At 44.3% G+C, this 26,933-nt stretch overlaps 1 protein-coding gene across 1 annotated transcript in view; it reads right to left on the reverse strand.

The window, feature by feature from the left end:
• The window catches only part of LOC124552396 (acetylcholine receptor subunit alpha-like), a 354,641-nt gene that overhangs the window by 77,654 nt on the left and 250,054 nt on the right, over positions 1–26,933 (reverse strand). The window contains exons 8-9 of the mRNA XM_047126656.1: positions 22,641–22,777; positions 1,544–1,690 (exon numbers count right to left, since the gene is read on the reverse strand). Coding sequence (XP_046982612.1) covers positions 1,544–1,690; positions 22,641–22,777 — 284 coding nt within the window. The remainder of the gene's footprint in view (positions 1–1,543; positions 1,691–22,640; positions 22,778–26,933) is intronic.

Genomic DNA, 26,933 nt, shown 5'->3' on the forward strand with positions numbered 1-26,933 from the left:
GCTCTGCGTACATCACGGTGAGGAAGAAATATTTTTTAGTTCCCACCCCCTATGGGAAATAGACGGTCCTTACACCCACAGTGGTTCTGATATGCGTACCAAGCTTGCTCGAAACCAGTCGAGTGGTTTAGGGAAATGGAAATGATCGTATGGTATTACTGGCCAGCAGCATCCATCTCGTTTTTTGTGTTTTGCGCCGTGTTTTTTAAGCAAAACTTAGCTACTTGCTACCTCTATTGGCTCGGAAATTTTAATGTCCAGCTGTGTATAAGGGACAGTCAAATGAAAACGGGACAGACGACAAGTAAGTAAACTGATTAGTCTATTATTTCAAAAGTAATCGACGTAACTGTCAATTCGTTTACCCCACTGTCAGATAAGACGGTGTAAGACTTCATCGAGAGACTTTTGCAGTCGCTTAGCGAACCACGATTATACCCAGGCGTGCTCCTCTCCGTCCAAAGCAAATCGACGGCCAGGAATCTCTTGTTCCAGGGCTGCAAAAACACGGAAACCACTCGGGCGGTCGGGACTCTGTGCAGGATGCGTGAGGCATTACCAGAAGAACTCCAGCAGCGTAGTCGAAACACCACGGCGTCTAGGTACAATCGCGATTCCACAGGCAACCGCAAACTTTTTGTCTCACACTGGGAGAGATATATTACCAGTTATGGCGATTACTTTTGAAATAATAATCAGGTTACTTACTATCTTTCCCACCTGTCCCGCTTTCAGACCACTGCATATACAAACTGTGTGACTGAGCGGCACAGTCTCACTGAGCTGTGGCTCCGGTGTTGGAGGGCGTGGCCAGCTGCAGTGAGGTGAGGTGGTGTGAGGTGTGAGGTGAGGTGAGGTGGTGTGAGGTGAGGTGAGGTGGTGTGAGGTGTGAGGTGAGGTGAGGTGAGGTGGTGTGAGGTGTGAGGTGAGGTGATGTGAGGTGGTGTGAGGTGTGAGGTGAGGTGATGTGAGGTGGTGTGAGGTGTGAGGTATGAGGTGAGGTGAGGTGAGGTGGTGTGAGGTGTGAGGTGTGAGGTGATGTGATGTGAGGTGGTGTGAGGTGTGAGGTGTGAGGTGAGGTGAGGTGAGGTGGTGTGAGGTGTGAGGTGTGAGGTGAGGTGATGTGAGGTGGTGTGAGGTGTGAGGTGTGAGGTGAGGTGATGTGAGGTGGTGTGAGGTGTGAGGTGAGGTGATGTGAGGTGGTGTGATGTGTGAGGTGTGAGGTGAGGTGAGGTGAGGTGGTGTGAGGTGTGAGGTGTGAGGTGAGGTGATGTGAGGTGGTGTGAGGTGTGAGGTGTGAGGTGAGGTGAGGTGAGGTGGTGTGAGGTGTGAGGTGAGGTGAGGTGGTGTGAGGTGTGAGGTGAGGTGATGTGAGGTGGTGTGAGGTGAGGTGATGTGAGGTGGTGTATGGTGTGAGGTGAGGTGATGTGAGGTGGTGTGAGGTGTGAGGTGAGGTGATGTGAGGTGGTGTGAGGTGTGAGGTGTGAGGTGAGGTGATGTGAGGTGGTGTGAGGTGTGAGGTGAGGTGATGCGAGGCGCCCACCTGCGCTTGTCGATCTGGTACTGCGGCCGGCGCATGACGAGCAGCCGCGGCAGGATGTGGATGAAGACGCGCCGCACCCACGGCGCCATGACGTGCGTCTGCGGCGACCGGAAGTGCACGTTCAGCACCACCACCGTGACGCAGATGCTGCGGGCAGCAGAGGCCGGGGTCAGCCAGGGGCGGCACTAAGGGGCGAGGCAGCGGGCAGCGCAGGCGTAAAGGTGCACAGGCTGGTCACACGGTATAAATGTAAGAAAGATCAAAGCGTGAAGCTTACGTCAAAACAACGTTGGAAGGAAACACCTCGCAGCAACAAGTTAAATATTTTTGATACTTAGAAAGACGAGTGACAGAAAACAGGAGTTCTGTGCAGGAAGAAAGTAGGATATTTATGGGCGAGGGAAATTTATAGAAAGTGAAAGGTTCGTTCACAGCAAAAAGAATAGTGACAAGACTAAGAAAGTGATTTGCTAACACATTTAAAGGCACAAAACTGAAGAATCTATAAAATTTCAACTATTTTTCAGCAGCGCCACGATCCCAGCGATTAGTAGCACCTGGGATGTGAATATCGACCGCCTCAAGCTGACGCTTCAGTCGTTCCACGTCTGGCGAATGGAAAGGTAAATGTTTTCTAAATGCAGTATAGAGCGAATGGTGTCTGTCAGTATTGAAACAGAAACGGTCGCACGTTCAACGTACGTCATCAATGACATAAATTTTGTTAACCATTTTGTCTGCAACGTACATACATCAAAAAGAGTTTTGCATCACCCCAGTTCCCAAAACTGCTGAAGATGGACGTTGACTGTGGATGTTGCATCACAGACACAGTTCCTTTAACTGTTCAGAGACGTCACTATACGCGCCCAAAGATGTAAACAATCGTGCATGAGCAGCGCCTATTAGACGGATGGGGTCTGACAGCCGATCAGTTCCAGTCATTCCACCAGGAAGGAGGTACACGGCTCGTGTTGTCTGTATTTCAACAATGCCTAGACGGTCAACATGGCAACTCGATCGCGTCCGCATTGTTACTTTGAGCCAGGAAGGGATCTCTACAAGGGAAGCGCCCAGGTGTCTCGGAGTGAACCAAAGCGATGTTGTTTGGACACGGAGGAGATACAGAGAGACAGGAACTGTCGATGACATGCCTCGCTCAGGCCCTCCAACGACTACTACTGCAGTAGGTGACCGCTACCTACGGCTTATGGCTCGAAGGAATCCTGGCAGCGCCGACCCGAGTGGCCGAGTGGTTCTAGGCGCTACAGTCTGGAACCGCGCGACGGCTACGGTCGCAGGTTCGAATCCCGCCTCGGGCGTGAATGTGCGTGATGTCCTTAGGTTAGTTAGGTCTAAGTAGTTAAGTCCCATAGTGCTCAGAGCCATTTGAACCATTTTTGAGCCAATCCTGGCTGCAATGCCACCATGTTAAATAATGCTTTTTGTGCAGCCACAGAACGTCGTGTTACGTCTCAAACTGTGCGCAATAGGTTGCATGATGCGCAGCGTCATTCCCGACGTCCATGGCGAGGTCCATCTTTGCAACTACGACACCATTTCGGGTAGTATTATATCGGGCCGACGTACGCCGCCGGTGGTCACGGAAGGCGCCGTAACGGCTGTACGATACGTGAATGCCATCCTCCGACCGATAGTACAACAATTTTTTTTGTCATCAGTCCTCTGACTGGCCTGATGCAGCCCACCACGAATTCCTCTACTGTGCTAACCTCTTCATCTCAGAGCAGCACTTGCAACCTACGCCCTCAATTATTTGCTGGATGTATTCCAATCCCTGTCTTCCTCTGGTACCGTGGAAGTGATTCCCCGATGCCTTAACAGATGTCCTATCATCCTGTCCTCCCCCCCTCCTTATCAGTGTTTTACACATATTCCTTTCCTCTCTGGTTCTGCGCAGAACCTCCTCATTCCTTACCTTATCAGTCCATCTAATTTTCAACATTCGCAACACATCTCAAATGCTTCGATTCTCTTCTGTTGCGGTTTTCCCACAGTCCATGTATCACTACCACACAATTCTTTACTCCAGACGTACATTCACAGAAATTTCTTCCTCAAATTAAGGCCGATATTTGATATTAGTAGATTTCTCTTGGACAGGAATGCCCTTTTTGCCATTGCTATTCTGCTTTTGATGTCCTCAAAAAATGTTTCAAATGGCACTAAGCACTATGGGACTTAACATCTGAGGTCATCAGTCCCCTAGACTTAGAACTACTTAAACCTAACTAACCTAAGGACATCACACACATCCATGCCCGAGGCAGGATTCGAACCTACGACCGTAGCGGTCACGCGGTTCCAGACTGAAGCGCCTAGAACCTCTAGCTCACACGGCTGGCTTGATGTCTTCCTTGCTCCGTCCGTCATTGGTTATTTTACTGCCTAGTTAGCAGAATTCCTTAACTTCATTTACTTCGTGACCATCTACTACTTTTCATTACCGTCGTCTTTCTTCGATTTACTCTCAGTCCATACTGTGTACTCATTAGACTGTTCATTCCGTTCAGCAGATCATTTAATTCTTCTTCACTTTCACTCAGGATAGCAATGTCATCAGCGAATCGTATCATTGATATCCTTTCATCTTGTATTTTAATTCCACTCCTGAACCTTTCTTTTATTTCCATCATTGCTTCCTCCATGTACAGTTTGAACAGTAGGGGGGAAAGGCTACAGCCGTGTCTTACACTTTTTTAATATGACCACTTCGTTCTTGGTCGTCGTCCACTCTTATTATTCCCTCTTGGCTGTTGTACATATTGTGTATGACCCGTCTCTCCCTACAGCTTACCCATACTTCTTTCAGAATTTCTAACATCTTGCACCATTTTACATTGTCGAACGCTTTTTCCAGGTCGACAAATCCTATGAACGTGTCTTGATTTTTCTTTAGTCTTGCTTCCATTATTAACCACAACGTCGGAATTGCCTCTCTCGTGCCTTTACCTTTCCTAAACACATTTCCGTTCTTGTGTATATTATTCTTGTCAGTAACTTGGATGCATGAGCTGCTAAGCTGATTGAGCGATAAATCTCGCACTTGTCAGCTCTTGCCGTCTTCGGAATTGTGTGGATGATGCTTTTCCGAAAGTCAGATGGTATGCCGCCAGACGCAGATATTCTACACACTGACGTGAGTAGTCGTGTTGTTGCCACTTCCTCCAATCATTTCTCCTTCTATCACATCAGACAAATCTTCACCCTCATAGAGGCTTTCAATGTATTCGTTCCACCTATCCGCTTTCTCCTATGCATTTAACAGTGGAATTCCCGTTGCACTCTTAATGTTATCACCCTTGCTTTTAATGTCACGGAAGGTTGTTTTGACATTCCTGTATGCTGAGTCTGTCCTTCCGACAATCATTTCTTTTTCGATGTCTTCACATTTTTCCTGCAGCCATTTCGCCTTAGCTTCCCTGCACTTCCTATTTATTTCATTCCTCAGCGACTTGTATTTCTGTATTCCTGATTTTCACGGAACATGTTTGTACTTCCTCTTGTCATCAATCAACTGAAGTATTTCTTCTGTTACCCATGGTTGCTTCGCAGCTACCTTCTTTGTACCTATGTTTTCCTTCCCAACTTCTGTGATGGCCCTTTTTAGAGATGTCCATTCCTCTTCAACTGTACTGCCTACTGCGCTATTCCTTATTGCTGTATCTATAGCGTTAGAGAACTTCAAACGTATCTCGTCATTCCTTAGTACTTCCGTATCCCACTTCTTTGCGTATTGATTCTTCCTGACTAATGCCTTGAACTTCAGCCTACTCTTCATCAGTACTATATTGTGATCTGAGTCTATATCTGCTCCTGGGCACGCCTTACAATCCAGTATCTGATTTCGGAACCTATGCCTGACCATGACGTAATGTAACTGAAATCTTCCCGTGTCACCCGGCCTTTACCAAGTATAGCTCCTCCTCTTCTCCTCTTGTGATTCTAGCTGAAACTCGTTACAGAACTCAATTAGCCTTTCTCCTCTCTCATTCCGTGTCCCAAGCCCATATTCTCATGTAACCTTTCCTTCTACTCCTTCCCCTACAACTGCATTCCGGTCCCCCACGCCTATGGTAGCCCTGCACAAGGCCGCACGTACGGAGACAGAGCTCTCGTTAAAGATAAGTAATTTAGGTTGTAATTAATTGTTGACCACTTTTAACTAATTAAATACGTTCTTTAGTGTACTCTTCAAGCTCACCATTAAAAGTTTTTCTTTTATTTGCGTAGTGTTCCAGTAGTCACGAAAAGTTCGTTTGTTTACTTACTGCTGCTTAGGCCTAATTTTTCGAGCGTGCATATTTAGCGTTATACAGCAATTGTAAGTGCATTTGCTACAGTTTAACTTATTAAATACGTTCATTAGGGTGCTTCTCAAGCTCACCATTAAAGGTTTCCTTTTTTTTGCGTATTGTTCCAGTAATCGCGAAATGTTCGTTTTGTTTACATTTCGCGGCTTTGCCTTACTTTCCCAGTGTGCATACTTGGCGTTATACTGCAATCTTAAGTGCATTTGCTAGATTAACTGATTAAATACGTTCATTAGTGTGCTCTTCAAGCTTTCCATTAAAGGTTTTTCTTTTATTTGCGTATTCTTCCAGTAATGGCAAAAAGTTCGTTTTGATTTCATTCGGCTGTTTAGGCCTAATTTTTGAACGTGCAAATAGTTTACTTACATATTAGTTTCCAAAATATATTTAGTGTCCTTTTACATCTGTATTTAATATATTATCGTTATCACTTGGTAAATCTCTTAACTAACTCGCCGACCAGGGTGGCCGAGCGGTTCTAGGCGGTACAGTCTGGAAGCGCGCGACCGCTATGCCTCGGACATAGATGTGTGTGATGTCCTTAGGTTAGTTGGGTTTAAGTAGTTCTAAGATCTAGGGGACTGATGACCTCAGAAGTTAAGTCCCATAGTGCTCAGAACCATTTGAACCATTTTTTTCTTAACTAATTTCCAAACTACCATGGGTACTACCTCCCCCCCCCCCCCATGAACCATGGACCTTGTCATTGGTGGGGAGGCTTGCGTGTCTCAGCGATACAGATGGCCGTACCGTAGGTGCAACCACAACGGAGGGGTATCTGTTGAGAAGCCAGACAAACGTATGGTTCCTAAAGAGGGGCAGCAGCCTTTTCAGTAGTTGCAGGGGCAACAGTCTGGATATTGACTGATCTGGCCTTGTAACACTAACCAAAACGGCCTTGCTGTGCTGGTACTGTGAACGGCTGAAAGCAAGGGGAATCTACAGCCGCAATTTTTCCCGAGGGCATGCAGCTTTACTGTATGGTTAACTGATGATGGCGTCCTCTTGGGTAAAATATTCCGGAGGTAAAATAGTCCCCCATTCGGATCTCCGGGCGGGGACTACTCAGGAGGACGTCGTTATCAGGAGAAATAAAACTGGCGTTCTACGGATCGGACCGTGGAATGTCAGATCCCTTAATCGGGCAGGTAGGTTAGAAAATTTAAAAAGGGAAATGGATAGGTTAAAGTTAGATATAGTGGGAATTAGTGAAGTTCGGTGGCAGGAGGAACAAGACTTCTGGTCAGGTGAATACAGGGTTATAAATACAAAATCAAATAGGGGTAATGCAGGAGTAGGTTTAGTAATGCATAAAAAATAGGAGTGCGGGTAAGCTACTACAAACAGCATAGTGAACGCATTATTGTGTCCAAGAAAGATACGAAGTCCATGCCTACCACAGTAGTACAAGTTTATATGCCAACTAGCTCTGCAGATGATGAAGAAATTAATGAAATGTATGATGAGATAAAAGAAATTATTCAGGTAGTGAAGGGAGACGAAAATTTAACAGTCACAGGTGACTGGAATTCGAGAGTAGGAAAAGGGAGAGAGGGAAACATAGTGGGTGAATATGGATTGAGGGAGAGAAATGAAATAGGAAGCCATTTGGTAGAATTTTGCACAGAGAATAACTTAATCATCCTGGAGATACTAGAAGGTATCAGATAGATTATATAATGGCAAGGCAGAGATTTAGGAACCAGGTTTTAAGCTGTAAGACATTTTCAGGGGCAGAAGTGGACTCTGACCACAATCTATTGGTTATGAACTGTAGATTAAAACTGAAGAAACTGCAAAAAGGTGGGAATTTAAGGAGATGGGACCTGGATAAACTGAAAGAACCAGAGGTTGTACAGAGTTTCAGGGAGAGCATAAGGGAACAATTGACAGGAATGGGGGAAAGAAATACAGTAGAAGAAGAATGGGTAGCTCTGAGGGATGAAGTAGTGAAGGCAGCAGAGGATCAAGTAGGTAAAAAGACGAGGGTTAGTAGAAATCCTTGGGTAACAGAAGAAATATTGAATTTAACTGATGCAAGGAGAAAATATAAAAACGCAGTAAATGAAGCAGGCAAAAAGGAATACAAACGTCTCAAAAATGAGATCGACAGGAAGTGCAAAATGGCTAAGCAGGGATGGCTAGAGGACAAATGTAAGGATGTAGAGGCTTATCTCACCAGGGGTAAGATAGATACTGCCTACAGGAAAATTAATGAGACCTTTGGAGAAAAGAGAGCCACTTTTATGAATATCAAGAGCTCAGATGGAAACCCAGTTCTAAGCAAAGAAGGGAAAGCAGAAAGGTGGAAGGAGTATATAGAGGGTCTATACAAGGGCGATGTACTTGAGGACAATATTATGGAAATGGAATAGGATGTAGATGAAGATGAAATGGGAGAAAGGATATTGCGTGAAGAGTTTGACAGTCCACTGAAAGACCTAAGTCGAAACAAGGCCCCAGGAGTAGACAACATTCCATTAGAATTATTGACAGCCTTTGGTGAGCCAGTCCTGACAAAACTCTACCATCTGGTGAGGAAGATGTATGAGACAGGCGAAATTCCCTCAGACTTCAAGAAGAATATAATAATTCCAATCCCAAAGAAAGCAGGTGTTGACAGATGTGAAAATTACCGAACTATCGGTTTAATAAGTCACAGCCGCAAAATACTAACGCGGATTCTTTACAGACGAATGGAAAAACCGGTAGAAGCCGACCTCGGGGAAGATCAGTTTCGATTCCGTAGAAATATTGGAACACGTGAGGCAATACTGACCCTAAGACTTATCTTAGATAATAGATTAAGGAAAGGTAAACAACGTTTCTAGCATTTGTAGACTTAGAGAAAGCTTTTGACAATACTGACTGGAATACACTCTCTCAAATTCTGAAGGTGGCAGGGGTAAAATACAGGGAGCGAAAGGCTATTTACAATTTGTACAGAAACCAGATGGCAATTATAAGAGTCGAGGGGCAGGAAAGGCAAGCAGCGGTTGGGAAGGGAGTGAGACAGGGTTGTAGCATCTCCCCGATGTTATTCAATCTGTATATTGAGCAAGCAGTAACGGAAACAAAAGAAAAATTCGGAGTAGGTATTAAAATCTATGGAGAAGAAATAAAAATTTGAGGTTCGCCGATGACATTGTAATTCTGTCAGAGACAGCAAAGGACTTGGAAGAGCAGTTTAACGGAATGGACAGTGTCTTGAAAGGAGGATACAAGATGGACATCAACAAAAGCAAAACGAGGATAATGGAATGTGGTCAAATTAAGTCTGGTGATGCTGAGGGAATTAGATTATGAAATGAGACACTTTAAGTTGTAAAGGAGTTTTGCTATTTGGGGAGCAAAATAACTGATGATGGTCGAAGTAGAGAGGATGTAAAATGTAGACTGGCAATGGCAAGGAAAGCGTATCTGAAGAAGAGAAATTTGTTAACATCGAGTATAGATTTAAGTGTCAGGACGTCGTTTCTGAAAGTATTTGTATGGAGTGTAGCCATGTATGGAAGTGGAACATGGACGATAAATAGTTTGGACAAGAAGAGAATAGAAGCTTTCGAAATGTGGTGCTACAGAAGAATGCTGAAGATTAAATGGGTAGATCACATAACTAATTAGGAGGTATTGAATAGAATTGGGGAAAAGAGGAGTTTGTGGCACAACTTGACAAGAAGAAGGGACCAGTTGGTAGGACATGTTCTGAGGCATCAAGGGATCACAAATTTAACATTGGAGGGCAGCGTGGAGGGTAAAAATCGTAGAGGGCGACCAAGAGATGAACAAGAGATGAATACACTAAACAGATTCAGAAGGATGTAGGTTGCAGTAGGTACTGGGAGATGAAGAAGCTTGCACAGCATAGAGTAGCATGGAGAGCTGCATCAAACCAGTCTCAGGACTGAAGACCACAACAACAACAACATGGATACTAAGTGTGTGAGCTGCAGTAGGAAAGTTAGTTCAGGGGTTTTGTGCAGCTGTTGTGACAGGTGGTTTCATTGGGGAAATTATAGCGGCGTGGGAATTGGGGAAGCAAACGAGACTCTTCCATTCTTTTGCAGGGTTTGCTCAAGAGATAGGATTAGAGCTGAACAGGAGGAGAAAATTAGAGCCCTTCAGGCTGATCTGGACAGAGCGAGGGAGGAACTGAAGAGGTTAAGGGGGAGAAGGGTAAACAGCGGTGGGAAGTGGTAGATGGGAACAGGGGACACAGAAAGAGAACAGTGTCTGACAGTTTCCCAATTGGCACAACCAATAGATTTGCCTTGCTACCACATTTAAGTAAGGAAGAGGCTCCAGTAGAAGTTGATGTAGTTAAGATGCAACAGTATCTCACTAGGAAACCAACTGTTTCCAAAAAAGTAGAAAGTAAGAGGAAAGTTCTGTTGCTAGATAGCAGCCATCGAAGAAGTGTGGCCAGATTTTGCGGGAAAAATTAGGTGACAGGTACCAGGTCACAAACTTTTTCAAGCCAAGTGCATGTCTTAGCCAGGTGGTAGAGGATATAGGTTCCCTGTGCAAGGGTTTCTCAAAGCAGGATCTAGTGATGATAGGGAGTGGAGTGGGAAACAGTATTGATACGGATCAGGGCTACAGTATGGAGTGTGACCCGGTGAAAATAGCCTCTGCAACGACCCATACCAATGTTGGGCTGGTGCCTGCTTTCGTGCTGCATGATCGGCCCCAGTTGAACCGCTCTGTCAGGAGGGTAAATACGGAGTTGGACCAGTTGCGTAGGGCGGACACTCTGTCAGACATTGGATTGGTTCCTGTCGAGGCTATTGATAGGGAGGATTTCACGAGGCATGGCCTACACCTCAGTAGGAAAGAAGAGGGTAAACTGGCAGGGTTGTTAGCGAAATCCATAATCCATAAGGGGGGACACTAGTACTCATGGATGTACCTCATTTTTTAGACTAATATCAGTGTCCAATGAGAAGTTCACGCAGGCAGGTGCTAAAGAGGTCCAAAACTCAGAAGATTCTCACAACAGTAAAGTAAATACTAATGTTACCATATTTAACCAAAATATTGGCGGATTAAAATGGCTCTGAGCACTATGGGAATTAACATCTGAGGTCATCAGTCCCCTAGAACTTAAAACTACTTAAACCTAACTAACCTAAGGACATCACACACATCCATGCGCGAGGCAGAATTCGAACCTGTGACCGTAGCGGTCGCGCGGTTCTAGACTGAAGCGCCTAGAACCGCTCGGCCACAATGGCCGGCGGCGGATTAAAGAAAAAGTAGATTCTCACAAAAGTAAAGTAAAAAATAATGTTACCATTTTTCTCCAAAATATTCCAGGATTGAAAAATGAAGTAGATGAGCTCCTGGTTGGCATAGATGACATTGAATCTGATAAAGTAAAAGATATACTATGCCTGTCTGAGCATCACATCCTGCCTGATATGGAAAAGGTAAATATCAGTGGTTATAAACTAGCTGCACATATGAGTAGAGAGAATAAGGTGAGAGGAGGAGTTGCCATATACGTCAAAAGGTATCACTGTGTAGAGAGCTTGGATACAAAAAAGTTTTGTCAAGAGCAACATATGGAAGCATGTGCCTGTCAACTTAAATTGATGGAGGGCTCTTTTTATAATTGTAATAGTATATAGGTACCCTTCAGGAAACTTTCATTTATTCCTGGAAAACTTGGATGCCTTGTTGTGCTATCTGTCAGATAGGGGAAAGCAAATTATTATTTGTGGGGACTTCAGTGTTGATTCACTGAAAGAGTGTAATAGGAAGAATGACCTGGAAGTCTTGCTCGGTTCTTTCACTTTGACATCTGTCATTAATTTTCCTACTCGGGTAGTAAAGGACAGCAGCACATTGATAGATAACACTTTTATAGACCAAGATAAATTTAAAAACATAAATTCATGTCCTGTTCAGAATGGGCTTTCTGATCATGATGCTCAGCTAGTTACAGTATATGACACAGCTCCATTCAGTAATTCAAAACTACCCTCTAAAGTTGTGCATTCAATTAATGACTCAACAATTAGAAATTTCAGGGAAAATCTTCAGGAGTTAGACTGGGATGAGATGTACAAGGAACCCGATGCTAATTTAAAATATAACTTATTTCGTGATACACTTGCAAGAGAATTTGAAAACCGTTTCCCCAAGAAAGCAGTTAAATCTAATTATAAGAAAGCATGCAAAAAGTCTTAGCTTACTAAAGGAATAAAAATATCTTGTAATCACAAAAGGGGAACTGTATCTAACAACAAGAAAGAGTAATGACCCAGAAACAGCCAAATATTATAAAAATTACTGTGCTACATTAAGAAAGGTTATTGAAAAGTCCAGAAGCATGTGCATCATGTCTGAGATTAATAACTCTGATAACAAAATCAAAACAATTTGGAATATGATTACAAGGGAGAGATTTTTTAAATGTTGTAGAGAAAATAGGATCTACAAGTTCATTAGAAGAAGCAAGGCAGTTAATGAAAGAGGCCTTACTACACAATTTGATACATTTCAAATTCCACCCACCTCTCCTTCTGAAATTAGGAAGATAATAAACTCTCTCAAGAACAAAAGCTCACATGGAATTGATGGCATTTCCAGCAGGGTAATAAAAGCTTGTTCCTGAGAGATAAGAGGGATTCTTAGCCACATATGTAATAGCTCTCTGAAGCAGGGTATTTTCCCAGATAGACTGAAGTATGCCATTGTTAAACCACTGCATAAAAAAGGGGATACGTCTGATGTCAACAACTACCACCCAATCTCTCTTCTGACTGCCTTATCCAAAATTCTTGAAAAAGTAATGTATTGTACAGTAGCTTCACACCTTTGTAAAAATAAAGTTTTAACAAAGTGTCGGTGTGGTTTCCAGAAAGGTTTTTCGACGGAAAATGCTATATATACTTTCACTAATGAAATATTAAATGCTCTGAGTAACCAGAAGGCACCCGTTGGGATATTTTGTGATCTCTCAAAGGATTTTGATTGTGTAAATCATGGAATACTTCTAGATAAGTACTGTGGTATGAATGGTACAGCGCTCAAATGGTTTAAATCATACGTAACTGGAAGAGTGCAGAAAGTTGAAATAAGTAGTTCACATAATATGCAAGAAACTGGTGATTTGTCAAACTGGGGAACAATCAAGAATGGGGTGCTGTAAGGTTCGGTCTTGGGTCCTCTGCTGTTCATAATATGTATTAATGACTTGCCATTCTATATTCACGAAGATGCAAAGCTGGTGCTTTTTGGCGATGATACAAGTATAGCTATCACACCCAGAAGACAAGAATTAACTGATGAAATTGTAAACGATGTTTTTCAGAAAATCATTAAGTGGTTCTCTCCAAATGGGCTCTCATTAAACTTTGACAAAACTTCGTATATACAGTTCAACAGTAAATGGAATGACACCAATAAGTATAGACTTCGGTCAGAAATCGGTATCTAAGGTAGAATATTAAAAATTTCTAGGTGTATGCATTGATGAGAGGTTGAACTGGAAAAATCACGCTGAAGATCTGCTGAATCCCTATTAGGTACATTGCAAATTTTGGCGATATACATCTCATTAAATTAGCCTGCCACGTCTATTTTCATTCTCTGCTTTCGTATGACATTATATTCTGGGGTAGCTCATCATTGAGTAAAATAGTGTTTATTGCACAAAAGCGTGTAATGAGAATAATTGCTGGAGCTCATCCAAGATCATCCTGCAGACACTTATTTAAAGAGCTAGGGATCTTCACTGTAGCCTCACAATCATTACGAAGCGTCGTATTCATGATCTATGGAACAAGTACTAATCTAATATAATCTAATCTAATTAGATTTTCATCCCCATTTACATACCACATTACCCTTTCAAAACCCTCATACATTTTCTCTATCTCTTCATCTTGAGCTTGCGACGTCGGCATGTATATCTGATCTATCGTTGTCGGTGCTGGTTTGCTGTCAATTGTGACAAGGACAACTCTATCACTGAACTGTTGACAGTAACACTCTCTGTGCCCTACCTTCCTATTCATAACGAATCCTACTCCCGTTATACCATTTTTACTGCTGTTGACATTATTCTATATTCATCTGATTAGAAATCATTCTACGCCCCGATTTATAGAACGTTATCCTTTAGTTGATTAATTAATCTTTTTCTCATGGTCACCGCCCCCTTGGCAGTCCCCTCATGAAGATCCGAAATGGAAACTATACTGGAATCTATTGCCAATGGAGAGATCATAATGACACTTTTTTCAGCTACAGGCCACACGTCCTGTGGATACACGTTATGTGGTTTCCATTGCCTTCTGCATCCTCATGCCGTTGAACATTGCTGATTCTTTAGGGGCAGTTTCCCACCCCTAGGACAAGAGAGTGTCCTGAACCTCCGCCCTCTGTGACAAGGCCGCCACATCGGCAGCATACTGGCGAGGCGTTCGTCTTCATGGACGCCAATTCGCGCCCCCATCGTGCACATCTTGTGAATGACTTCCTTCAGGATAACGACACTACTCGACTAGAGTGGCCAGCATGTTCTGCAGCCATGAACCCTATCGAACATGCCTGGGATAGATTGAAAAGGGCTGCTTATGGACGACGTGACGTATCAACGACTCTGAGGGATCTACGCCGAATCGCCGTTGAGGAGTGGGACAACCTGGAGCACAAGTGCCTTAACGAACTTGTGGATAGTGTGCCACGACTAATACAGGTGGACGTGCTGCTGGGTATTAGAAGTACAGGCGTGTACAGCAGTCTGGACCACCACCTCTGAAGGTCTCGCTGTATGGTGGTACAACATGCAATGTGTGGTTTTCATGAGCAATGAAAAGGGCGGAAATGATGTTTACGTTGATCTCTATTCCAGTTTTCCGGAAGTCTTGGAACCGAGGTGAAGCAAATCCTTTTTTGATTACACCGTAGAAAATCGTGGGCAGTCGCCAAGGAAAAATACTAGGATAGTTTCGAAAGAAAAATTCTAAAAGTACATTGTACTCACAGAATGATGAATGAAGAATTACTTTTACGAACAGAAGAGGAACGGGTAATGAAGACTGGAACACATGGTGTTCGCAAACTCCAAAGAAATTGCTTGCAATCGAGAACCGTTGAGTAAAAGATCGCAGGGCAGTGGGTGCGAATGCAATAGAACAATCAGGAATGCAGGATGGAACTATAAATGGATGAAATGCCAGGCACGTGCACTGTCAAACCTTCCATTACGTAGCGTTTCCTCGCTTTCGCATAGCATCGTGTCTTTATAGGGTTCCAATGCACCAAACCTCTGCTTCCACACAGATTCTTTTCAGAATTAATTTGGAAGCCACATAATCAGCATACACAGAGCACACTAGTGTCTCCTCAAATTAAAAAGGGACTCACTCCCTGGCGTCGATTAGAACATCGTAATTATTGTGTTAGGAGACGGCATGTCGTATCCTTTCCACGTTTCATCGCGGGTAGCAGTTACATTCGTGAGTTTTTAAAAAAAATAGGAAGTAAAAGTCACCGAATAAATTCGTCCTGACATAATGTTAGTAGAATGTCCATTGCTGCCGAACTTCTTATGTTTCTCGGTTCCGTAGAGGAAGACGAAGATTATCAATGATGAGTCTTGGTTTATATCTTTTGATTATCACTCCGTAGAGAGCGAGTTTGTAATGAGTGTACTGATCCGTCATGAGCAAAAACAGTCTAAGATGAATCTAGGGCGCTATTGCAATTACATACCATATGTAAAGAGCGGTTCTGACAACCGTAATTAATTTCACATGAAAAGTTCCACACATGGCGTCCTCAGCCATCTTTTGTGCGTGTCTACAAACGGAATTAAAAAATTACAGTGAAGCCCATTTCACTAAAAATTGTTATTAAATGTACCTCGATTGTTATTAGTTAAACGTATTTTGATTTTTAAATTCCTTCTATAGACTCGCATAAAATACGGCCGAATGTGCTGTGTGTATATGCTGTGTGTCTTCCCCCATGAACCATGGACCTTGCCGTTGGTGGGGAGGCTTGCGTGCCTCGGCGATAGAAATGGCCGTACCGTAGGTGCAACCACAACGGAGGGGTATCTGTTGAGAAACCAGACAAACGTGTGGTTCCTGAAGAGGGGCAGCAGCCTTTTCAGTAGTTGCAGGGGCAACAGTCTGGATGATTGACTGATCTGGCCTTGTAACACTAACCAAAACGGCCTTGCTGTGCTGGTACTGCGAACGGCTGAAAGCAAGGGGAAACTACAGCCGTAACTTTCCCCGAGGGCATGCAGCTTTACTGTATGGTTAAATGATGATGGTGTCCTATTGGGTAAAATATTCCGGAGGTAAAATAGTCCCCCATTCGGATCTCCGGGCGGGGACTACTCAAGAGGACGTCGTTATCAGGAGGAAGAAAACTGCGTGGAATGTCAGATCCCTTAATCGGGCAGGTAGGTTAGAAAATTTAAAAAGGGAAATGGATAGGTTAAAGTTAGATATAGTGGGAATTAGTGAAGTTCGGTGGCAAGAGGAACAAGACTTCTGGTCAAGTGAATATAAATACAAAATCAAATATGGGTAATGCAGGAGTAGGTTCAATAATGAATCAAAAAATAGGAGTGCGGGTAAGCTACTACAAACAGCATAGTGAACACATTATTGTGGCCAAGATAGACATGAAGCCCATGACTACCACAGTGGTACAAGTTTATATGCCAATTAGCTCCGCAGATGACGAAGAGATTGATGAAATGTATGATGAGATAAAAGAAATTGTCCAGATAGGGGAGGGAGATGAAAATTTAATAGTCATGGGTGACTGTAATTCGATAGTAGGAAAAGGAAGAGAAGGGAATGTAGCAGGTGAATATGGAATGGGAGTAAGAAATGAAAGAGTAAGCCGCCTGGTAGAATTTTCCACAGAACATAACTTAATCATAGCTAACACTTGGTTCAAGAATCATGAAAGAAGGTTGTATACATGGAAGAGGCCTGGAGATACTGGAAGGTTTCAGATAGATTATAGAATGGCAAGACAGAGATTTAGAAACCAGGTTTTAAACTGTAAGGCATTTCCAGGGGCAGATATGGACTCTGACCACAATCTATTGGTTACGAACAGTAGATTAAAATTGATGAAACTGCAAAAAAGCGGAAATTTCTGGAGATGGGATCTATATAAACTGACAGAACCAGAGGTTGTGGAGAGTTTCAGGGAGAGCATTAGGGAACTATTGACAGGAATGGGGAAAGAAAAACAGTAGAAGAAGAATGGGTAGCTTTGAGGAATGAAATAGTGAAGGCAGTAGAGGATCAAGTAGGTAAAAAGACGAGGGCTAGTAAAAATCCTTGGGTAACAGAGGAAATATTGAATTTAATTGATGCAAGGATAAAATATAAAAATACAGTAAATGAAGCAGACGAAAAGGAATATAAACGTCTCAAAAATGAGATCGACAGGAAGTGCAAAATGGCTAACGTAAGGATGTAGAGGCTTATCTCATTAGGAGTAAGATAGATACTGCCTACAGGAAAATTAAAGAGATCTTTGGAGAAAACAGAACCATTTGTACGAATATCAAGAGCCCAGATGGAAAACCAGTTCTAAGCAAAGAAGTGAAAGCGGAAAGGTGGAAGGAGTATATAGAGGGCCTATACAAGGGCGATGTACTTGAAGACAATATTATGGAAATGGAAGAGAGGATGTAGATGAAGAGTTATGATATTGCGTGAAGAGTTAATTTGAAACAAGGCCCGGGAGTAGACAACATTCCATTACAACTACTGACAGCCTTGGGAGAGCCAAGCTTAACCAAACTCTACCATCTGGTGAGCAAGATATGAGACAGGCGAAATTCCCTCAGACTTCAAGAAGAATATAATAATTCCAATCCCAAAGAAAGCAGGTGTTGACAGATGTGAAAATTACCGAACAGTCAGTTTAATAAGCCACAGCTGCAAAATACTAACACGACTTCTTTACAGACGAATGGAAAAACTAGTAGAAGCCGACCTCGGGGACGATCAATTTGGATTCCGTAGAAATACTGGAACACGTGAGGCAATACTGACCTTACGACTTATCTTAGAAGAAAGATTAAGGAAAGGCAAACCTACGTTTCTAGCATTTGTAAACTTAGAGAAAGCTTTTGACAATGTTGACTAGAATACTCTCTTTCAAATTCTGAAGGTGGCAGGGGTAAAATACAGGAAGCGAAAGGCTATTTACAATTTGTACAGAAACCAGATGGCAGTTATAAGAGTCTAGGGGAATGAAAGGGAAGCAGTGGTTGGGAAGGGAGTGAGACAGGGTTGTAGCGTATTCCCGATGTTGTTCAATCTGTATATTGAGCAAGCAGAAAAGGAAACAAAAGAAAAGTTCGGAGTAGGAATTTCAAATCCATGGAGAAGAAATAAAAACTTCGAGGTTAGCCGATGACGTAATTCTATCAGAGACAGCAAAGGACCTGGAAGAGCAGTTGAACGGAATGGACAGTGTCTTGAAAGGTGGATATAAGATGAACATCAACAAAAGCAAAACGAGGATAATGGAATGTAATCGAATTATATCGGGTGATGCTGAGGGAATTAGATTAGGAAATGAGACACTTAAAGTAGTAGATGAGTTTTGCTATTTGGGGAGCAAAATAATTGATGATGGTCGAAGTAGAGAGGATATAAAATGTAGACTGGCAATGACAAGGAAAGCGTTTCTGAAGAACAGAAATTTGTTTACATCGAGTACAGATTTAAGTGCCATTAAGTCGTTCTTAAAGTACTTGTGTTGGGTGTGCCATGTATGGAAGTGAAACATGGACGATAAATAGTTTGGACGAGAAGAAAATAGAATCTTTAGAAATGTGGTGCTACAGAAGAATGTGGAAGATGGGTAGATGACATAACTAATGACGAGGTATCGAATAGAACTACGGAGAAGAGAAATTTGTGGCACAACTTGACTAGAAGAATGGATCGGTTGGTAGGACATGTTCTGAGGCATCAAGCGATTACCAATTTAGTATTGGAGGGCAGAGTGGAGGGTAAAAATCGTAGAGGGAGACCAAGAGATGAATACACTAAGCAGATTCAGAAGGATATAGGTTGCAGTAGGTACTGGGAGATGAATAAGCTTGCACAGGATAGAGTAGCATGGAGAGCTGCATCAAACCAGTCTCTGGACTGAAGACCACAACAGCAACAACAACAACAGGCTGTGTGTAAAACTTTTCACCTAAAATTAATTATGGCTATTATACCGACTGCTTAAATATAATGCTACAAAAGCGTGTTCCGTTCCTTTTTGTCTGCTTTTGTTACTGTCGGATCAGAGTTCTTCTTACACAGTCGCTCTCTACATACTGTCTATCAAAACAGACAAATGAAGGCTCACCATCGACAATGTTCACCTGCCTCTACGGAACGAAGAAACACATGAAGGTAGACAGCGATGTGCTTTCTACTTTATCTCTGGCTAGCGCTATCTGAGGCCGAAGTTAATCTCTGAGTTATTACCTAACATTTTATTAAAAGCTTTACGCTTATAACTACCACCCTCGTTGGAAGGCGGAAAGTGTACGTTACAGAAGACTACTAAAAAAACACGTCTTCGCAGTATGCGCTAATGTTCAGTGTCAAAGCAGAAATGACACATTTCAGCTGCAAAAAGGAATGCGTGATTACCACGACGTTAGGCAGATACATTGCACATGAAACCTGTCTACACCTAAAAAACGAACCTAGTTTCATTTGTGTCTTTTTAAAAGTGCCCATGTGCAGCACTGCATAAAGGCAAGACGTTGTTTGCAAAAGTCTCGAAAAGTTTTTGAGCGATGAACTTCACATGTTTTACACGATAATAGCTGGAGGTCGTCCAGTGTGGAGGGAAACCTCCCGTTTGTTTCCTGTTACAAACAAGATGATTTTTAAAACAGAATTTTACGTGGTCCCATATTAGTCTAGTGCGATATTTGTTTTATCGATAATATCAAGAGGAGCGGTAAAACGCTGACGGAGTGCTGGGTATTCTCCACGAAAACGCAATAAATCTACAAAACAAATATCTTACACTATGACTATCGCAATATGTATTGTTGACTGCTTCAGTTTGCGTCTCACTGACATTACAGTCACAAGATGCTACTGTCCTGTGAAGAGTATGTTTTACATTTGCGAACATTTAAAGCATTTCGGTAATCTCTGTACCGTGGTGCAGCTGTAGACAGAGATGCACACAAGTCGCAGAGGGTTTTGTGAGGTGGGAGAGCCCCTCCGTGTTGCAGAGCGGAGAAAGCTTTAACGTTGGCACAGCCTCACAGGCAGACAAACTTGAGCGTAACGAGAGCCAGGCATGAAACATTTAACGGTTTCCAAAGGAAAATTCTACCTACCGATCTGACAGAAAAACAAAAGTTTATGTTAAAACGGAGCCATCTCTCCAGACACCCAGTGATAGTAACAGCATTGAAGTGATGGTGACAGAGAAGGCCAACATAATGAATAAGTTGGCGCGAAATTGTTTCGCTCAGGAAACAACTGTGGTTCCGCGTTTCAGTGCTCGCGCGGATGTCAAAACAACAGACAGCGAAATTACCGACTGTCGGATAGAAAATAAACTGAATTCGCTCAGTACAACAGAAACAATCTGACGGGCGATGGGTTATAAGTGACTGGAAGGATTCACATGTCTTTCCCGGTTTCGAGAACAAAACTATAGGCCGACACCTGTGATGTCGGTCTGTTGTGGAATTTGGGAATGTGTTTTAGGCTCCCTATGCGGCCTAATCTCCGCTGTAGGAATCAAACGCGGATTCAGAAAACAACGACCGTGGCGAACCCACTTCGCTCTGCTCGTCAACGAGACCAGAAGGCGGCCAGGTAGTGTCGTCTTCCCCGATTTACTGAAGACGATCCAAAGAGCAGCCTAACACACAAAATACTAGCTCGCGGAACATCACACTAGCTTTGTCACTGGATTGGAGAGCTCTTTGCGAGTCGTTCTTAAAGGGGGCACTTTGGGCGACTGTTACAGGACCATTAGTGTTTACAACATACCACCTAACGGGGAACGTCGGAAGTTCCTCAACATTTTTCGCGTCTGATGCTGCTGGATGAGGAGAAAGTACTCGGTGCGGGCAGTGGCAATCGACCTGCAACAAAAACAGGTATAACACATTGCTAACGAATAGGAGGAAAGTGCCACTGGTGTTTGCCTGCTCAACAATCATTGGACGCAGGAAGATGCACTAAGTGTGTGGAAGTATATGTACGGATCGATTTAATTGAGAACGACCACATAAAAGTAGTCGCAGGTAAGGCAGATGCCAGTCTGAGATACTGTGGAAGAATCCTGAGGAAATGCAGGTAGTTTACAAAACCCTCGTTCGACGGGTACTGTAATATTGGTTGTCGGTCTGCGACCCACATCAGAAACAGGTAAGATTCCAAGAGTAGTTGCGCGTCTCGTTACAGGTTGATTCAGTAAAAGCGAAAACGTCATGAAGATGGTGAGGCGACCGTAGTGGCAGACGCTACGAGAGACAGAGGCGTTGTGCATTACGGGTAAGTTTACTACCTAGGAACACACACATCTGCATCTACGAGGATACTCTAGAAACCACATTTAAGTGCCTGGCAGAGGGTTCATCGAACCACCTTCACAATTCTCTATTATTCCAATGTCGTATAGCGCGCTAAAAGAACGAACAGCCATATCTTTCCGTACGATCCAGCGAACACATTGCTTCCTCGTACTTATATCTCGCGTAAAGACTGTGTATGTGAAATTGAAGATGCTTTGTGAGTCAGCTAGCTCGTATGTGTGCGTGTCCGTATGTGTGTGTGTGTGTGTGTGTGTGTGTGTGTGTGTGTGTGTGTGTGTGTGTGTGTGTCACGCGGAATCAGTATTTTTTTATTTTTTAATCACGGAATAAATGTACGAGTTATTTCACTTGTACTTATGTACATCAAAAGCCGGCCGGTGTGGCGGAGCGGTTCTAAGAGCTACAGTCTGGAACCGCGCGACCGCTACGGTCGCAGGTTCGAATCCGGCCTCGGGCATGGATGTGTGTGTTGTCCTTAGGTTAGTTAGGTTTAAGTAGTTATAAGTTCTAGGTGGCTGATGACCTCAGAAGTTAAGTCCCATAGTGCTCAGAACCATTTGAACCATTTGTACATCAAAACACATTGTTTACATACAAAAGTTAACTTGTGATCAGTTATTTTAAAAGATTTATTTTTGTTAGGACACCCCCTGTAAAATTGATGGGTTGTAGAATAATCTGTGACGGGTGCTCTGCCTATGGCGGCAACTTGTGCTGAGTTCGACTGTCAGTTCCGCTGAAACGTTACTACCTCGAACTTGCCTACGTAAGTGTTACGTTTTATACTGTGGTGTAAAGGAAAAAAAATCTACTCAAAAGATAGAAATTAGTGTTTTGATGGAAGAAGAAGAAATTAATTCATAAAATAATCAGAACAATCATTTTCACTTACAATAAGGCCTATACAAAAACAAGAATTTACGCGAGGACGATAGTGGAATGCCTACAACAAACTTTCATGTAGATCAAAAATACATAGTTTAAGTAAAAAAAAGTTGTGCTTCCATTGTTGTCAGATATCTGTTACACATTGCAGGATACCGTTATTTCGGTGTAAGATTTAATCAGATTTGATCGCGGAATGTATCCAGTAGCTGAAAGCAACACGCGGAAACACAGTTGGCGACAGTAGCAAGAAAAGGGGGCGAGTGGCGACAGAGGTAGGTGTTTGAGCGTGTGGCAGTCCCACCTGAAGGTGTCCAGGATCATGGTGAAGAGCACGAACTTGCCCAGCAGCGGCACCACCAGCGACGTGGGCGGGATGATCTCGGCCAGCAGCAGGAAGAAGACGGTCAGCGACAGCAGGATCGAGATGGACAGCGACACCTGCGGCAGGCAGAGGCAAATGCCGGGCTAGTTGCCACTATACGGTCGGTGGACTGCCTCATGTCTAGGTATGCAAGTGCGTGTACACAAGGTAGAAGCGAGCTCCACAGGCAAAGTTTTGTGTTTCGGTACTTGGGCCCACGGCGCCTGGTGGCTCGCAAGAGATTAATAATGTCAGTTATTCTATTTATTAGCCCGTTTACTTTTGTTTCTCTGAGTGTGAAAGTCTGCAATATGTAACAATGAAAACGTTCTAGTAACAAAGTGGGCGACGTGCGGCTAATCTCGGTGCTACGCCTTGACTGCCGCTGCCGCTGCTGTGGGGACAGCTGGCTGGACGCAGCGCCTCTCTGCTGCTCCTCCGCTGCACTCGGTGGACACGTGCCGTACGAGACACGTGCCGTCAATAGCCGTGTCTCTCCTGCTGGGGATTCGCGACGTGCCTCTAACAACGTCTCGGAAAAAAACGCGAGCAGCGGTGAATGCGAGCTCGGGGGCGAAGTGTCGCTGCAAAGCAGCTACTGCGACCGACACACGACGCATACTGTCGACTTTTGCACTGTTATGCAGATACTGTTGGTATAATCCAGATACACTCATGAATGGGGATAAGGGATCAAAACGAAACACAATTAGTCTGTTGTGAGTCAGGGGTCTCCACGTGTGTGTCATATGAAAATACACAGGATAAAATCTCTGAAGACCGTCCGGTATTTTGTGGTTGTAGTTTAGATACACCTTGTTTATGATTTCCGTCTACTGTTCACCTGTAATACGAGAACGTGTCGGCTACCGGTGGCTGCCACCGCCGCAGCCGTGACGCAGCTCGGGCCCCCCTGTCTCGCCGCCAGCCGGCACCGTAGCTCGGCGTGTTCGCTCAGAGGGTTAGCTGCCCTCTGTAATAAAAAAAAAAAAACTCAGCTAACCGATCAACGACAAACCTGAACGGATGACTTACGACGTCCGCCCCGAGCACATACAACGAACGAAAACGAGCAAAATGAGATTAATAAAAAAATAAAAAAAGGGGGAGCGCAACACGGCTCACAGCCAGGCCGCACGTATTCCCATCTATACGTGCAGGCCTTTCACTGCAGACAAGCTGCAGCACACAGGTGGCCACATAATTCTGTAGCGTGCTGAGTCCCGTAAACTGCTCTACGAACCCAAGTCCTGTATAGAACTGAATACTTCTTTACCCGCATTGAAAAGCTTTAGCAAAGACTAGTACGGTGACGTAACGCTCGTTCGAGATCGACAGCGGAAAGCTTCGCACAAGTATCCGACAAATTCTTAGTTTCTCCTTTCTTGGACGACGGCGATTCCACGACTGTCGTTCAATTAATGAAAAGTCGCCCTAGTTGCCTAACTGCAACTTTATCGACCACACACGACCGGTTTCGGCCTCTATACACGGTCCAGTCGCATTAATGTCACTGCAATATCCACACATAGACTGCACGTGGCACCACTGCCAGAGATGGGTATATAAAGCGTTTCTGGGGGACGCGAAACAGTGCAGTCGTCGTAAGGCGCAAACGGAGAGACTTTACCTGACGTTCAAAAGGGGAGGATCATTGGCTTTCGCCACAAGGGTGGAACCATTTCTGAAAAGGCAAAGTCTGTAAGCTGTTCACGCGCCGCCATAATGAAAGTATACCGTGCATTGCGAAACGGTCCTAGACGAAACCGGCGGCGAGGCATCTGTGGTGCACCACTGAGGGTGGACGGCCGGCTGCGTAAACGAACAGACGGCGAACGGCCAGATGGACCGAGGGCCCACCGGCAGCGTCTGCTGGCCGCAGCAGGCGCCTGGGTCTCGCACCCGTGCTGACGGCTGCGACTCGCACGCTCGTTGGCGTGTAAGGCACGTAACGTCTGAAAGCAAACGCGCGTTACGGTCTGGGAAATGTTTTCGTGGCATTCCCTGCACGGTCTCGTCATTCTGGACTAATAAAAGTATGAATCTATCCTTGCGGCCCGCATTTACCGCTACGTGCAGTTTGTTCTTCCTCGGCACGATGGCATCTACCAGCACGACAATGCAACGTACCACACAGGTCGCAGTGGTCCGAAGAGCACCGGGACGAGTATAGCGCACTCCCCTGGCCACCACGCCAGCCGGATTTAGGCCCGATGCAGAACCATCTCGATCCAACTGTTCACGCATTGGATGCTCAAACTGGAAGCGTAGCGTCTCCAGACTTCGGTCGGTGGCTTCCGCAAGCTGACTGGCCGCCTTCCTGCGCGCCTCGCAGCGGTCGGCGTTGTGAAGGGGGGGCTCCTGTCAGGTCGCCACACTGGTGGCTGAAACTCACTCTGTGCAGAAGCACCGCCAAATGATTAAATAAACCCCTCGCTCTCTACGTTATAACTTTCAGATACAGTTGCCTACTGTACAGGCCGAAACCAGTCGTGTGGACTTAATAAAGTTCCAATTAAGCAACTGCAGCGGCATTTCATTAATTATCCGAAAGGTGTTCCAAAAGTGAAAGGTGGGGTGGCTGCAATCGTCTGCTGCGGTGAAGACACCGCCTGTAGGCTCCGTCTCTACCGACAGCAGGCAAGCAGACCTACGGCACTAAAATAACGAGCGTGTTCTCTCGGCGCTACTCGGTACGACACAGATAGAGGGTCAGCCGCGACTGGCGTAGACGGAACTGTCTGCGAACCTGTAGCGCACCACTAGGGACCCCCAAACGCGGCTGCGCCCGGCTGCCGGGGTGGCTGGGGTCTCTCTGTTTGAGCTGCTTTTCGCGTATTTCTGCGATCCGTTTCGTTGTCAACATTAACGAGCGTTGTATCGACGTGCTCGTCTCGTCCATAGTTTTGGAATGCTATTAAAAGCAGTACACCGTTCCACAAAAAAGAATCACCCGTACTTGCACAGCTCGCTTTCGCACAGGAATTAGAATGACACAGCAGTGAACTCCGGCTCCCACTTCTGAGTAACTGAACTACCGTCTAGACAAGAGCTTCAGACGTCTAATTACTGTACAAAAGCGTTAATGTCTTGAATATCTGAGGTTAAGAGTGTAAGCGAAACAGAGTTTTGGAGAGGATACGAATTACGTCGAAACTGCTTTCGTTATCAGATACGGGTGTCTGGGGCCCCCCGAGTTACGCTGGATCGACACCCGTGCAGGCAGTTTCCAGCTCCAACACCTATCTTCCTCTTTTACACGTTTAACTTAAGATTATACCTCATAGTCAGTACATTGTGACATCGTTCCAAATTCTTAAATTTGGTCAATAACTGTATCAAATAGTGAGAATAAAATTTTTGTTGCTCCCCGATAGGGGTTGGGTAAGCAACGTACGACTGAACCTTTCAGTTGTATACTAAGCGACAGTCAACTGAAAACGAGGCACGCAGAGTGTTTGCTACACCACAAATACTCGCCGCACACATTCAGCGGACTGTAAGAAGGGGCGGCGAGCAGTGCAGTCGCCTGCAGTAGGCAGGTGGGCGCCTCTCTTCAGAGATCCAAACACATGGGAATCGCGTGGGAGATATCAGGAATACGTGCAGGACGTGGGCGGACCCACAGCGTCCTTACACATCCAGTTTCTATATCTCCACACGCGATTTCCATATTTTTGGAGGTGCGCACCTGGGTGCAATCTTGGCCCCGTAGGAAACCGCAGATATTTTTCCACGAAAGGATTGTCCGTCTTGTCTCACACTAGGATCAGAATTTTAACAGTTGTGGCGATTGCTTTTGAAATAATGAACGCTTTAGTTCAGTTTTAGAGTTCCGTAACTGAATCGCTAAGAACGGAGCTCTTGCAGGATCGCTCTGTTGCCCGTCTCTGTCTGTTAAGAAGCATTCTTTTCAGGAACGGCTTCCCGTATCAGGTTGAAATTTATGTCACATACTGAGGTGTACGGTCCCTTAACTGTGAAATATATATGAGCTAAGTCGATGCAGTCAAATTTACGTCACATCACAAACTCACTCGTCACCTAGAATCATGAAATTTGGCAAGCAGCAAAGTTTCACAAGGCAACTAAAGGAAGAAATTAGACAATTATTCATTTGTAATTATATAACGCGACAATTTTTTTAATCGTGTTGTCCGACTGTCTGTCTGTTCGTCCATCTGTTAATACTTTTTTGTTTTCAGGAAGACGTAAATGTAACATGTAACAAGT

This window comes from Schistocerca americana, chromosome 10, assembly GCF_021461395.2.
Source record: "Schistocerca americana isolate TAMUIC-IGC-003095 chromosome 10, iqSchAmer2.1, whole genome shotgun sequence".
Taxonomy (NCBI): Eukaryota; Metazoa; Arthropoda; class Insecta; order Orthoptera; family Acrididae; genus Schistocerca; species Schistocerca americana.